The 16,322-nt window shown below is 40.4% G+C and overlaps 1 protein-coding gene across 1 annotated transcript; it reads left to right on the top strand.

Annotated features, from left to right (window-relative positions):
- The first annotated feature begins 11,480 nt into the window (after positions 1–11,480).
- LOC141957131 (C-C chemokine receptor type 5-like) lies at positions 11,481–13,323 on the top strand. The gene is made up of 2 exons (XM_074898122.1): positions 11,481–11,587; positions 12,242–13,323. The coding sequence occupies exon 2, from the start codon at positions 12,253–12,255 to the stop codon at positions 13,321–13,323; it is 1,071 nt and encodes a 356-aa protein (XP_074754223.1). The 5' UTR covers positions 11,481–11,587; positions 12,242–12,252.
- The last annotated feature ends 2,999 nt before the right edge of the window (positions 13,324–16,322 follow it).

Raw genomic sequence — 16,322 nt, 5'->3', positions numbered from 1 at the left:
GCTTTTACCTTATCAGCTATCATAATGTGAAGTTAATAGCCACAGATAGACTAAATAAAAGACCAAAACCTACCCTCACAGTAAACCTTCTTGCTCGGAAGTAATATTTTTCCTTTCTTTTGTACATTTTTACTGCACTAAAGTGAAAGCACCTTTTTTAATATTAAAGCATAGATTAGTTCAGTGTGATACAAATCTTTCTGTAACGGATGTTTTTACTGATGTGTTTTATTTTAAATTCTTGTCTCGATGGAATTATGTTTCTTCCTGTTTTCATGTTAATGAAGTGAAATTAATAAAATCTGTGCCTGAAAAAGTTGTATACCCTGTAGTCCATGTTCTCCTCCTTAAGCAAAAGGCATCAGCTTCACAGAATGAAGGTGGCAAAAAGATGCAACCATGGACTTAAACACTCATGATACCACACTCCAGTGAAAGAAACAAAACCGACCAAGCAGGGGAACTGTCTGCTCAGTCTAGAAGCTGCCCAGTCTGTAGCTTGCACTGCTTTCATCCACCCACAAGCTAGAGAGAATTGCATTATAATAGCTTTGGGAAAAGTCTGGGGCCACAGATTTTAGATGGGTAAAATCTGGAGAAACAGGGCTGTGTATGTTATAAATAGGGGAAGGGGAGAAACAAAGGAGGGCAATAAAAGATAGCACTCTATCAAGATTGGGAAGAAGATAGGATTCTCCATAGACCTTCTGCAGCTAATTTCAGATCTTCTTGCACTGTAAAAAGTGACCCCAGCCATGTGGTACACCTGATCTCCCAAGTTTTATGTGTAAGGAACTTCAAGTGTTCAAAGTTCAATATGGAAATACACTTCTGCTTCACCATGGCATTCTCTCTGTTACACTGTCCTTTTTTTCAGCCTATGATCCACACCTCCTCCTCTCCTTTGCACATTCTTTTCATCTGTCCACTATGCGATAAGCTATATTCTATACCCACTACCTTTGTTTTCTGATTTTCATTTTCTATTTTGTGCTGCCAGGCACAAACAAACTAAACATCAAGATTAGCTTCTTGTTACATTATGTTCCCAGGCAGGATGATACTGGTCCTTCACTGTAGCTTTGCACTGAGACAAGCAAGGCTCTAGATAGTTTTGTGACAGATTTTGCATTTTAATCAGTCAGATATGGCTGCAGCATGGTGTAGCAACAGGCCAGGAAGTTCCAAATTAGGCTAGCAGAACTTCAGTCAGTCTTGTCACGGTGGGGTGGAGCTAACGGTGAGGAAGGTTTAACAAGATGTTCAGTCCCTATGAAAAAGAACACAAGTTACCTTAGCAGAGAAGGGGAGGAAATTTTACATACAGAGACAAATATTTCATAACTCAAGTTCTGCAGGGAAAGGAATTGAGATGAAGACACAGTGTGTATGTAGAACTAGAGAAGCAGGCAAATACATAGAAACTGTGTGATGAACTAGTTATATTAAGAAAATGGCAAGGTGCACCAGGATTCTAATTAGGGCAGAGAAAAAACTAGCCCAAGGAAGAACCACTGCAGTGCTTGGGAGGCATCTGAGCTGCTCTGGTGAGATATTGAGGAAACAAAAGCAAACATTTGAGAGACTCTACAAGTAGCACCAGAACACCAAAAAGATTCATGACAGGACTTCTGTGAACACTACAAGTAAATCATTGCTTTACAACAAATGTTGAACAGTGAAACAGTTAAGTGAAAATTGTTACAAGTTCAAAACTTTCAGCACTGAACTTCTGAAGAGAATTCATTGACTGGGCTTTCGAAAAGAAGGCCCATGTGCCATGGACAAATACCTATGCACAGCCCCGAAACCAATCAAACAGTTTAGTTTATGCACAGAACAGAACAAAGTCTGACCTTCTGTTAGGAGATGTTACTGCCACATGTTCAGAAGCCTGTGGGGAGGAATTCCCCACACAGCAGAAGATAACTCCACCAACTGTCAGGCAGACTTCCTAAGGGGCAAAAGGAAATGTAGCAAAAGTGCATATATGGTATTGGTGAGTGCTGAGCAGCACTCACAACCAACCACCAGATTCATAATCACTGACATTGGTTCATCTGTGGTAAGTATATAATGGACAAATGTAGAAATAGTGAAACTTCTGGTAAGCAGTGCATGGGGATGTTCTTGTTATAAGACCTTCTTGTTTGTTAACCCAGCTGAAACCTTGTGTGTACGTAGTTTAGGTAAGATGAAGGTAAATTGAGTATAAAGGAAAAGGAACAGATGAAAAAGTAGTGGCAAAAAATGAGAGAATTACTTTAGTAGCTTTAACAGAGGCTAATAAAGTTATAGCCAGAGTAATGGGAAGATCAGAGATAAATACTTTAAGCAGCACATTAAAATATTTAGGCGAGTAAGAGATACTTCCAGTTATGAACCTCCAAAATAAATCTCTCTCCTTCCAGTGAAAATTACAAAAGGGATACAAAGAACATAAGGACAAATTTACATGGTGTCTTGTTCCAGTTAATAAAAGACAAAGAAATGATGTGCCAGGTGAATGACACGATGCTGACCTGGTTAAACAGCACAACAGGCAGATACTGCTCATTTTGAAGTATAATTTTGCTACTGTTTTCAACCACTGATGTCTATTGGCCTTCTCCTAGTGGCTACTGTGGTTAATGTGGCCTTAGAAGCATTACACCTTAGTATAGTAATAAAAAAAATTAAACTAGCAGAAGAAACAAAACCAAACCAGAAAATTCAGGCACATTTAGAATATCAGTAGCAATTGGGCCAAAACAAAGAAAGATGCTTGTCTAGAAATAAGGGATAAAGGCTTTGTACATATATTCTGTCAACTTGCCTATTAGCTGTATTTCATTCGGAAAATGGAATGGTAGGGAAAAGAAATGTTGTAAGTTTGTATAACTGCCAAGAAGTTTTGTAATTCCTGTGACAGTGAGAGCAATCTTGGTTTGAGTGTTTTAAGTCTGAAATGATTGATCCTGGGAAGGTGGGGTGACAGCACTGAACTGGAGGAGGGCAGTATTATCAGATACACAGTCAATTGTATAAAACTGCACAAACCTTCAAGTGACAATCAGCTTTGCAGAACTGTCTACAAGGTTGTGTCAGTAGAACGATAACTGTACAACACTAAACCCACAACTTAACCTGATACCAGGGTTTTTGAATGGAATGGAAACCAAATGGATGGAAGTGAAGGAGCCACTTGGACACAACTTGCAGGGATGCTATCATGAGGTATGGACAATTATAAACTACACCAAATCTTTGGCACCCAAAAGTACTTTCCTGGGTCCTGGCACATACCTTGTCATTGTACAGACTCTGTCTGTGACCTAGTTTTCACTGGGAAGGAATTTGGTGTATGATTTTCCCAGCCTGCCTGATCAGAGATCCAGGATTTACATGTACACTGAGGAGTATTTCCAATTCACAGTCAAGATAGCCTCAAACAACACCTCTAAACCTAGAATTAACATACTATAAATGTACCTGAAAACAGTAAAGTGTGAGAATTAAAGGCCTATGTAAAAATGAGATTCTAAGAGCTGAAAATTTGTGAAATGCGTAGCTATGGCCTAAAAGTAAAAACTATTGTACTATGATAACCCCCTATATATAAAACAGGACAACATATATCAGAGGCCTGGATAAAAATTGTAGAAGGAAGCAATGCTCTCTTCCTCCTTGCTGCATGAGGAAACACAGCTAGTTCAGTAAGAGCCACTTGGGGAAAGCCAAAACAAAAATAAAACCTTGACAATGGAATTAATATATGCTGCAATGGATAATTATGTACATGCAAGATTTACAGGAGGGAATCAAACAGAAACCAGAAGAATAGCAGGGGGAAAAGCCCTTGATTTTACTGCCAGTAAACAACCATCTAAATAAGTAGTGTTAATCCAGATTAGAAATGCTTGTCTTCCAGAGCTTGTTTTTGGTAAACCAGTTTCCTCGAATCTGTGAAATGTGTAAAATACTTTGTTGTTTGTTTTCTTAACTAGTCTCCATAACAGAAATCTTAGGGTGTGGTACATAATGTTTTTTCCCCCATTTTCCTCAAAAAAATATACCTCACAGATATAAGATTGGGTGTGATTGTAAGGTGGCAGCAAAAGATTAGTCATAAGAACTTGAGAGGCTTAAAGAAAAGGCTGGTAAGAAAAAAACCCAAACATAAGCAGTACAGTAGTTATAGGTGGATCTCTTTATTCAGCCTCTTCAAAACAAAGACATTTAACTGTTACTGATGAAATAAAGTATATGCTTGTACTAACCTAATTTGGACATGGATTTTGTGAATATAACATGTAGCAAAATGACATATAATTGGGGGAACCAACTGAAAAAATAATACATCCAGTCCTGTTCACATACCTTCATTAGACGACTTCTCCAGATGAAAAGGATAATCTTTTTGCTGTAGTTATAGGCTTTGATGAGTGTTGCTCACTATCATATCTCTAAGAAAGGTATCTGCCATTCTGTTTGAGGCCTTTTTTATTTCCAATCTTTCTTCTTCAGGTGGTGCAATTTTGTAATAAATCAAATGGAAATCGTTAGTCGTGTTTTCAAATTTCTTTACCAATAATTCTGCTTGATGACATTTGTAGGTCACACTGCTATGTAAGCATCTGGAATGTGTCCTAGTAGACACTTCTGTACTGGTGTAGATTTCACATAAATGATGACACCATCCCGAGGGAGTGCCATATCACTTAGATACTACATACTTCAGTGTGATGGCCTGATTACTGTGAAGATGAATCATATAATCAGTCACTAGATAGAAGACATTGACGAATGCAGTTTAACTTGACAGTGTACGTTGCTGCATACTTGCTGACTTGAGCCCTACAGGTAGGGAACAAAACCCACTACCATTGCAGGAATGTCTTTAGGGAGGGAATGAGTGTCATGCCACTAAACATAACTCCCACTCATCTCTGAAAGTAAAAACATAATAAGTAAAATTCCAAGCTATATCAATCCACTGTGTTATTCCTTTTATTATTGAACAATAGGTTCAATGTCTTGGTAAAATTATGAGATTCATCTGTAGGTAAAGATTCTTAAAATCTGCTGCAACTCACAGGAAAGAGCAGTGCACTTTTTCAAAGAGGTGCTGGGCAAGAGATTGAGAAGAGCTGAAAAAATCTGACTTGTAACAATGGATGTGCCACTTGCATTGTCCATACCTCAGTGTTGACACACACACTGGATGAAGGAGGTGACACAGCAGCAAGACAGTCAGTCCCAGGCTGGTGTGATGGAGCTTCAGACTGGGTGGGAGGTTGAGTCCTGCAGGGGCCCATCGAGAGCAACTAAGGGCAGTAGGGGAGTGGAGAGGGAGACAAAAGAAAGATCTTGTCCTAACAGCACGGATGGACAACACAGCCCCAGCACCCCAGCGCCCAGCAAACAGCACAAGGGGCCTGGACTTGCCTGCAGCCACATGCAAGATCTGATCAAATCTGACTTCCCAGCAGCTCTGCTCATCTGCAGCAGGTCTAGAGCTAACTGAACATATCATGTCAGTGCTGATAATCAAACACTCACACTGCTGCCAGAGTGTGTCCCTGTATTTGGACTGCCAAGTGTCACAGCTATTTGCACTCTGTGTGGGGAGTCTCTCATCCAGCTGTAAGACTCAGCTGGTGAGCAGACCAAAACCATTTCCCTTAGTCAGCTGCTGTAACTGTGAGTGGCAGGGGCCCTCTATTGACATGCAACACCCTCTGCAATCTTATGGTGCTAATCAGTAAATTAAATACCCAGCTACTGATCAGGCTGAGCTATGAGAATGAAAAGCTGTAAGCAACAAAATCAAACAGATCAATAAAGCAAATGAATCTGTGGGAACAAGGGACTATCTCTGAAGACCAGTCTATCACAGGTCTTACTTTTAGGTTGTTGTTAGTTCAAAAGTTTGAGACCAGTTTTGTGGAGCATATTTCAGAATCTAAAGCTTGATGAAAAACAGGCAAGTCCAACAACCGGCTTGAGACTGTTTCCCCTGTTCATATAGTGTCAGATTATGAGAGGTTTTAGAGTCTTCAGTAGGTTCAGTAACATGTAACAAACAGTGGACAATGAAGCAGGCTTCATAAAGAAATCCTGAAAATGTCTGTTAATTTCACCATGTAGACTGCTTAGGAATTATACATTGAAAAATTAATTTGATACAATACCTTGTTTGTGAATTACAAGAATTCATTATAAAAGTTCATTTTTTTGTCAGCAAAGTTTGGCAGCAATTGGGAGATTGATTTAGGTGTAATGGAAACGTTTCTAGAAGCAGCTCTTTCCACTGACTGTATAGAGGGTCTAATATAGTCCATCACAAAAGGTAGTGTGAACATACCCTTAGAATACCTAACAGCGGCCATTAATTTTGATGCTGAGACTCCAACCCTTAGAGAGCTCATTGGAACAGATGATTAGGAAAGGAAAAGTCTATTGATCCCGTGGAATAAAGGCCTTGATTAGTCCCTTATGTAAAGAAGGGTTGACAAGGAAACAGGCTAAGCCTTTCACTTTTTAGTGGTTCCCCTCAGATCTGAGATGTAACTCAGAAGCTGTGATTCCCTTGACTTCCATTAAGGAATGGCAGCATCCCAAGCAAGACATCTCCACTGGGCTTCTGGCATTTTAAAATCTTTTAAGGATACTAAGGGCTGGGTGCAGGGAAGATATCCCTTTAGTGTCTTCAGTAGATTGACAGGATGAGACACTCCAGAACCCTCCAAAGAGATGTCAAGGGGAGACAGGGGATTGCACTTTATTAGGTATCTTCTCAGGGTTTCTCAGGAATCTGATAAGGCACCCTTTCTTGCTTTCTCTGTATCTTTCCTAGCTCCTGTGTGGTTTCTTTGATGTCTAAGAAGGATGTAAAAAAACTGATCATGGTGCAGCTTCAGTTCACCTATAAGTCACAGGAATCAGCTACAAGGAAGTAAGCTGATAAGAAATCACATTCTATCAGGCTTTTCTGAAGCTTAATGCCAAAAAGTAAGTAACAGTTGTTTTAGAAGGTGGTCAGTCATAGTCTTATGAAAGGGATTAAAATTTTAAAAAAAAGACAGTCCAAAAGACCAGGTTAGAGAAAAATAGAATAAAATCTCCAAAAATATAAGGATTGCAACTCAGAGCAAGCCAACAGAAAGTGCAGGTAATTCTGAACAGGAATGTAAGCTTTATTCAAAAGCTCTACTTTCTGTTCAGGGGCAAAAACCATGAAAGAAATTTAATTGAGAAATGCAAAGGGATGTACCTCATGTAAACTGTTCTTGATGCAAAGAAGTTAGCTAAATGAAAAAGAGAAGACAATGATATAAAAACCTTTTTCTCATACTACAGCTGTGGGTTGTGAAACCTTGAATTCAGCTCCTAGGAGGATCCTCCACAGTTTCAACATCTCTGCACATCTCGCAGAGTTTGAAAAGCAACATCTGAAGACCCATTTTTAGAAAAAAGAGAACTGCTCCTTGATTTTTTTTAAATGAAAACAGATTTGTTTGCTAGAAGTTTTCAAACTGATACATCCTTCTTCATGCAGGAAGAGGTGTTTTTGACCTTCTTCTTGTGACTGACACATCGGTTTAGCATTGCTCTTGGTGTAATAATCTAAGTCATCACTTGCACCATAAGATATATGGTAAGTCATCTTTGCTTTGCTTCTTTTTCTCTTTTTTTTTTTTTTTTTTTTTTTTTAGCATTTAGTAGTTGCTTAGGTAGTCTAATGCCTGAGGTGGAAAATTACTTGTGGAAAATTGCTAGTTTACTCATCTTTAAAAATTACTGTGGGGAAATGCACAGGATACGTTAAATGGAATACACTATTTTTAAAGATCAGAACCACTAGAAGGCTTGAACAGAGGATCCAGGTAAGCAATGAAATAAAACTCTACAGATTGATCTGAGTAAGAAATATAATGGAGTATGCCTCTCTGATTTTTTTTCTCTGAAGATGATCTATAGTGATGAAAATCTGGATTTTAAAACTGTTACTGCAAAGACAAAACACTGATTTGAGTGAAGAGTACTTATTCTTCTCACAGGATGACTACAGAAAATCTGGTGTTGTATTTTAAACACTGTCTCATGGAACCTGTTTACACACAGCATAGCTTAGCATTTTACTTCCATTTACTATACCTTTTTAATTGCTACGATTTTATAGCATTGGGCAAATGAACTGAAACTCACTTTAATAAAATCTTTGCCTCTTTAAAACCAGAGAGCTCTGACCTGAAACTGAGCATGAAACAGTGACAAGAGTTTGCTCAGCTTTTCTATGGAGAGCTTTTATCTTGAAAACTGCATGACTGCTAGTCTTAACTAGAGCAACAGAATTTGTATAGCAGATTGCAGTTTTCTAGAAATACTGCATTTATCTAAACTGTATTCAAAATAATATAGACCTCTTTTTGAAATATCCTTTCTTTAGAAGCCCAGTCAGATATCTCTAATTAGGTAAACAACCCGGGTCAATTAACCCAGTGAAGCATTCTAGCCAGTGGCCACCACTGTTTTCTAAAACCGTGAGATTATAGGATAAAGCACAAAACCACTTACAATTCCTTGTTCTGGTTTCCAAATTAGTATCTGTAGTTTCTATTATCAGCATGTTCTGGATACTATACACAGTTCAGGGTAGTAAGTATTTTTGCAGAGAGAGGCTTCTGAAGCAAAGGCTAGGCTAGAGGAATGGGGCTCAGCACAATTAACTGCTCAGAGGGAAGACCACAATTTAAACACCCAAAAAGGGTTGAAAGGCAGAAAATAACATGCAAGGAAGATGAGATTGTCATTCCAAGAAGGCAAAGGAAAAGGAGGGAAGGCACTGAGGAGTTAGCAGGAAGAAGGGGATGTCATGAAAAGAATTACCACAATAACATAGAGACATCATTTTGCAATAATATTTGCATGAAACCTATCAATCACATAGTCATAAAATCCCACTCTGGGTTTATGACCCAGGTGTTTTTCACACCTGTGTGTATGCATAAGCATCATGTAGGCGCAAAATGATCAAGACAGGATGTGCTGGGTCTGGCACTGTGTTGCAGCCAGTCCCTCATCCCATAATCCCAGTATACAGCATGGCTCACTGACACATCAGAAATGGGGATATTTAGCTATATGCAGTACCAGGGACATGTACTGTCAGGGGATGCCACATAGATCTAGCAGATCTAGCTGCAGGGAATATTAAATATTTACACAGTACCCAAGTATTGTCATGTTTTGAAATAAAGAAGTTAATGTTTTGGCCCAAAGAGTGTTTTATAAAGATGCTTTTTTTTTTTTTTTTCTAAAACAGTTGCTGAAACTACTTAAGAGATGTAAACCCTTAGATACTTTAAAATCAGCATATTTACTGTCAACAGCCACTTCCTTTACCAGCAAAACCATATCTCAGTATTGTAATAACTATGTAGTTAGTATGGCTGTGGAAAAAACAGTTTCACAGAGATTGCCAGAGCTTACTGAAAGCCAGTCTTTGAGGAGTTTGATAGCACTTATTTTGTCCCCAAGAAATTCTATCTAGGCAAAGCTGAGACCCAAACTGTTAAAACCTGCCAATTTTTTCTTGTTCTCCAGAACAAAACTTCATGCTATATTCAACATGCCAAAGTAATACCTGAAGAGGGATATTCTCATTCTTGTTATTCTTAGGAGGAGAGTTGACAGCCACACTCAGGAAGAGATTGGGGAAGAGGTGGGGAAAAGTTTTGCAAAAGCAGCACCTCTTTTTGTTTACAATGTACAGATTTTGCTCCAATAGAGCTTCCTTCTTTTGGGGAAGATTTCTACCTGCACAGTGCAACATAAGAATCTCCATCAGGAGCTGGCAGCTCAGGAGAGACACAGATCCTTATTTTTAAAGTCACAGGACCTAACCAAGGTCAAAGACCTAGGAGACAGTCCCATGCTCAAAACCTCAGCTTAGGTTTAGCTAAATTAACCACATTAACACAAATTAAAATAAAGATATTAGCATTTTCACCAATCTGTACTGACAGCAGAAAATATTCCTTTCACCTGAACGGTTTTGTCTAGATGACATAACTAGTGTGAGACAGAATTCATAGGCTGTCAATCAGAATGGACAATGATGAACTACTAAAAAAAGCAGACCGGGGGCCTGCCCCTGTGTCACTGCAGCCACAGGCTGAATTTCTTCAGGTATATCTCATCTTGCAGAACTCAAGTGCAGAGAGAATGAAGTGGTAGTTTTGAGGATGTGATCTCTGCAAAAGACATCTGCAATCACACAGGGTACAGCTCGCCACTGAAGAAAGTAAGTGCGTGGTGGGGCTGTAAGCAGGACCTGCACTACATGAGCAGTCAGGGATCACAATGCAAGTTGGGGCAGGTGCACTGCCTTCTGAAGGCAGGGGTTGGGGCAGATGCACTGCCTACCTGAAGCCCTCTGTGTCGGGAGCAGTCTGTTGCCTCTGTCAAGAGAACAGGTAGGTGTTAAATTGCCAGGAAAATGCAGACTGGAAAAGCATCAACCTGCTATGAACAGCCACCAATCTGCCATGAAGTGCCTGATGAAAGCAGTCCTGCTGACACAGGAAGGAAGAGCAGCCCTTTCACCAGGCACCAAATGGCTCTAGCTGAGTGGCTACCAAGCACATTGATTTCACTTCCCCACTAAGTGACCAGGAAGCTTATTTGGTCCCCGACACCCGTCTTCACAAAATCCTTTTCCTGGCTTCACACGGGACACGCAGGAATACTTCCATTCTCTCTGGAGGTTTGAGAGAAGACAGTTCTCAACCTCTCAGAGACCAGATTACACAAAGCTTTGCTTCTGCATCCAGCTCACAGTCCGACCTGGGACTTGGGAAAGGGGGAGGGTTGGGCGACAGGAAGGGCTGAGAGCAAAGTCACAAGCCTTTACCTGCTCCCACTGTAAAGAAACCCCTTGCCTGAGGGCTCTCCCAGCTCTGCTGCACACTTGCCTCCCAGGCTGTGACACCTTCTTACCTTCTTGCAAGGGAAGCCCACTCCCTCCGACAGTTCCCAGGCCTAAACTGGAGGGACAGAGAGTTTGGGCAACCCTTGCGCTTCCTCAGTTCCTGTGTCACCTCACTGGAAACGCTGGCTGCCAAAGGATGAGGAACGATGTCAAACAACCGCTGCACATGGGGAACTGTCAGTGCGCCCTCATAGCGATGGCCGTATCTGCCTTTCGCCTTTGTTCCCCCTCCAAGACACTGAGCCAGTCTAGACTTTGGAGCTCCCGAATCACGGCTGCTAAGCAGCTACTGAAACAAGGAATCACAACTTCTTTCATCCCTGAGCACTGGGGAGGTCTTTCAATTGACAGGAAGATGCCACGACAGATACAGGTGCTATAGGCCACACTGACACCAACTGTCATCTTTTATGCCATTTGCTAAGGTGTTTGCCTATCTGTTCTTTCTGCAGGACTGTGCACCGTTTTCATTCCAGAGCTACCTCAAAGCAGCACGCTTCCATGGCCCACGCCTGACCCACGCTCTGGAAAGGACACAGCGTTTGCCATTTTGACCCAGACCAACGCTGACGCCTTGCTGCTCTGCAACACCCCGGACAGCAGGCCCACCAGGTGGGTACGTTTAGTACAGCACAGCCTAGGTCATCCCTACACCCCCAGTGGCCGGATTCCCACAGGCGTTAAGGCTCCCAGGAAGACAGGAACAACGAGCGGCAGTCAGTTTGTTTCACCCGTGTCGCAGCGCCTTTGCGGGCACCAGTTTACACCTTGCCAGTGCATGGTCCTCCCCCGGTGAGGGCTACAGTATGGGCTGGCACGATGAGAAGGTGGCCAGGTCCCAAGGAGCTGCATCGCTACGCTGTGCCTTCCTGTCGCTGCCTTGCTGGGTCTCTCCACCCCTTTGGAAAGCCACCGATGAGCACAACAGCCCCAAACTACCCACTGCTCAGAGTAATTCATCATTCCTTTGCTTCTGGTTGGGTCAGGCAGATGACAGGCTCTGCTGAGAAGGAAAAATGCACCAGACAGCATACACGTAGGAAATGACGCGCGGCACACTTCCAGCGTGCAGCGATGTGACTTCACAGGTATACAGATGGGTTTCCCGGGAGCTCTGCAATTTCATTCTCTTCCACACCTTGACGTAGTAATGTTCAGGTGCTCAACAGTAAAAAACATTCCAGATGAGGACATCAGCATGTTTCATTCCGCTCACTGCCAAGCCTGGGGTTTCCTCCAGTTTACCATCCTTTTCTTCCTTTCCAGACCAAGACACCATGGAAAACAATACCACAGACATAGATGACTGGTCACTGACAACAGAATTTGACTACGGTGATTCAGCGCCGTGCATGGGAACTGAGGAAAAGCACTTTGCAGCAAGTCTTCTGCCACCGCTTTATTCTTTGGTGGTGATATTTGGCCTCACCGGCAACATGCTTGTTGTCCTTATCCTGGTCAAATACAAGAGATTGAAGAGCATGACTGACATCTACCTGCTCAATTTGGCAATTTCTGATTTGCTGTTTGTATTTTCTCTCCCTTTTTGGGCTTATTATGCTGTTCACGACTGGATTTTTGGGGAGGTGCTGTGTAGAATACTCTCAGGCATCTACCTCCTTGGCTTCTATAGTGGCATCTTTTTCATAATCCTGTTGACCCTAGACAGGTATCTGGCCATAGTGCATGCAGTGTTTGCTTTAAAAGCTAGAACAGTCACCTACGGCATCCTCGCCAGCGTTGCCACTTGGGTTGTTGCTCTTTTGATTTCTGTTCCTGGGATAGTATTTCACAAAACTCAAAAAGAAAATTCACGTTATACTTGCAGTGCTCATTATCCATCAGACCAGATAAACGTATGGAAGCAAATTCTGACGTTAAAAATGAACATTCTGGGACTTGTTATTCCAATGTTCATTATGATATGCAGTTATACGCAAATTATAAAGACATTACTGCAATGTAGGAATGAGAAGAAACATAAAGCAGTCAGGCTTATTTTTATCATCATGATTGTGTACTTCTTTTTCTGGGCACCATACAATGTTTGCCTTCTCTTGCGTGATTTTCAAGGTGCATTTTCCATCACTACTTGTGAAGGCAATAGTCAACTGCACAAAGCAATCCAAGTGACAGAAACAATCTCTATGATTCACTGTTGTATCAACCCTGTAATTTATGCCTTTGCTGGAGAAAAATTTAGGAAGTATCTTCGTAACTTTTTCAGAAAGCAGATTGCATTCCACTTCTCTAAATTCTGTCCCATTTTCTATGTTGACACAGCTGAACGAGCTAGCTCCACCTACACACAATCCACTGGAGAACAAGAAGTTTCTGCTGCATTGTAATTTGTGTCTAGAGAAAAAGTGGAATTGACTTTTGTGAAAACAAGTCTGTGATGAAAGCCTGCAGAATCTGTTCAGGATATTGGCTCTAAGGCACCTGCAAAAGGTCACAGACCGCATATTTACCAAAGATTGTATTTGCTCATACATTTGGGTATTTGTACATAAATGAAAAGGATATATCAAACTAGATACCTAGATATGCTAACATGGGATTCTGTAGGGAAAATAAAGTGTTCTCTTTTTCTGTAAATGTAAAAGCATAATTTTTTATTATAGGGCCCCAAACCACACAGACTCAGCTAGTAGGTTCATAAACTGATTTTTTGATGTGAACTAGAGGTTAGAAATTGACACTGGTTCTTTGGAAACATCTCTTGACTGCACTGTACACAAGCTATCTCACTCATTTAAACTCAGTCTCCGTCACATCTTTTACTAGCCTCGTCTATCTCTGTAAATAATGTTGAATTACTGAGGCCTGTGATGCAGAATCTTTACAAGTGGTATGGGGAAATTTTACACATATAGAAGAAACTGATATTTCAAAGTATGTTTTCCTTTGCATATGGTTGAGTACCAACCTCTTTGATCTTTTTCATAATAGTTTTAACTACTAGGTGTAGATATCTAGGTGAGTAGAGAGTTTGATATTTCAGAAGGCTCTCTTTTAATCAAGTGCTGATTTATATGCTATTCATACTAAAAAGCTACTATAATGATCTATCATTGGTTAGAAAATCAATGTGTTTACAATATTTTAAAAATAAAGTATTGCACATGAAGCTTTAACCAGGTGAGATCAAATGTGGACAACGAGTCAACAGGGTTTTAGCTTTTTAGTGAAGTGATTTTGTTTGCCATTTTTACAGCCTACATAAGAGAGAAACTTTAAAATATGAAATGAATGCACTCATAAGGGCTGCAAAACCACAACAGTGTTAGAGGTGTGAAAATGATCTCTGAACGGTGTTGACCCAGATGTTTTTAGAGATAAGCATAGGCTATAGACATTTAAGTTATCAAAACATATCAATAAGTAAAAAAATTCACTGTTCTACAGAGACAAGGATATAGAGCATCTCTTTTGTGTTTTAGAAGCAGGTATCATTTGGGGGCTATGACAGTGTTTTTTTCTGCCATTTAGGAGTTCTACAGAGAGCAAAAGCTTCCATAATTAGTAAGACTGATGGTCTAATATGACTGGGCTTCTCCTTAAAGCTCAGGTCCTGCAAAGCACTGCAACATGTAGAAAACATGAAATGCAGGGATACTCAGGTGCTTAAGATCACACCATAATCATGCTATTAATTGATTTAGGTCAAGTTGTCCTTTCTAGCATTTCTTACATTTTCCTAAGACAAGACAACACTCTGGAGATAGGAAATTAAAAGTGAATATTTTGATTACTGTTCTTATCCAGTAGGGTAATTTCTGTTTCCCAGAAATTTTAAATAATATTTTCAAAGAAGCAAATGTTTCATACAGCCCCAAAGAGATTTTACATTGCCAAGTGCTTGTGAAAGCAGGAAGTGAAATAGAGAAATCTTTGCTTATCGGACTACTTGGTTTAAATTATTCAGTTTTGCCATATGAAGCATTACTTTTGGACTAGATGCATATGGGAAGTATAATAAAAGTGTACTATACCTTCTAGTTTACAAGGTTTTCAGCTTCATACTCTTTTTTTAAGACCTATGCACCAATTACTTTCTGGACTTTGTATATGCTTTTAAAACAGGTAACTATATCACTATAAGCAGAAATCATGTAATTTCAGCATAAAATGACATATATATGCATATATTTTTTTAAAGAGATAGGAAGCTACATGCAGTAATTTCTAGATAGGCTGCATATTTTTTTTCCTCTAAAATATCTTTGTGAAATCATTTTTTATATTTTATTCTGCTTTTGATGAGAACTTTCATTTGGCCCTTAAGACACCTTGCCTTTAAGAAGTTACTTTCTCTGGAGGGCTTTGATGCCAGGCAGGGTATGTATCTTGACCAACTCTGCAGGAGCAAAGCACAGCAACCAAACGGGCCTGAGCACACTGACAAGCTTTCTGAGAGGCATGCCATAAAGCAGCCCCAACCCTTTTCAGTGCTCTCTTCTACAGCATGGATCTTCCCAAGACACAGGCAGCTCTTGAAGGGAAGAAATGGAACCTCAAGACTGGTGGCCCAGTGAGTCAGCAGCTTATCAAGAGTTTCTACCACTTCACTGAATGAGAACAAGCCAGATTTCAACTACTGTAGTGAACCGTGACCCACATTTAAGGAGATAATAGAAAATACAATATTGGGTAGCCCTTTTTTTTTTTTTTTTTTTTTTTTTTTTTTTAGAATAGCCCAGAAGAATGAAAGAGGAAGACAAATTCGGTTGCTGTGATGCTGAAAGAGCAGGCAGAACAAATCCTGGGTTTTACAAGTGGACTAAAACCCAGCATCATCAGATTGCACCGGATCATCAAGATAACTCCAGTGTTCTTAACCGTTTGTCATTAATAATCTAATAATAAATATGCTTGTTTGGTTGTCTCTACATTTAGTTATTTTTACAAATGGGAAAAGCAGTATCTCACACAATTCACTCTGATCCTGGAAGATTGTTTTTAAAATAACTAAGCATACAAAACGTCGTTAAAACCAGGACACATACAAATTTTTAGTGTTTAGGATCTGCCCTAGTGACCAAAGAGTTAACATCTAACAATTACAGTGGACTTGTAGACACGCTTCCTTTCAGTTCTTAAGATGATGGTGCCATCCCGCGGCCACACTGTAAGGTTTCATGCTGCCCCGGCAACGCGTTTGGTGCTTTCTTTTTTTCCAAACAGTTCTTTTCCTAAGAGGATCTTCCGTCAAAATGCCAACCCCCACTACGGGCAGCAGCAGTATTATGCAAACAGCTGCGAGTCTTAGGAAACACTCACGGCTCCTGAGAAGGGGGGTGCATTGGGTGAGGGGGCAGGGTCACCTTTTAACGATTCAGGTGGA

The sequence above is a fragment of the Athene noctua genome, chromosome 2, assembly GCF_965140245.1.
Source record: "Athene noctua chromosome 2, bAthNoc1.hap1.1, whole genome shotgun sequence".
Taxonomy (NCBI): domain Eukaryota; kingdom Metazoa; phylum Chordata; class Aves; order Strigiformes; family Strigidae; genus Athene; species Athene noctua.
Note: the sequence above shows the minus strand (reverse complement) of the source record. Positions and strands in the feature narration are given on the sequence as shown.

Bases quoted from the DNA above. Each gene is read 5' to 3' on its own strand.
- LOC141957131 (XM_074898122.1), top strand. From the start codon at position 12,253: ATGGAAAACAATACCACAGACATAGATGACTGGTCACTGACAACAGAA.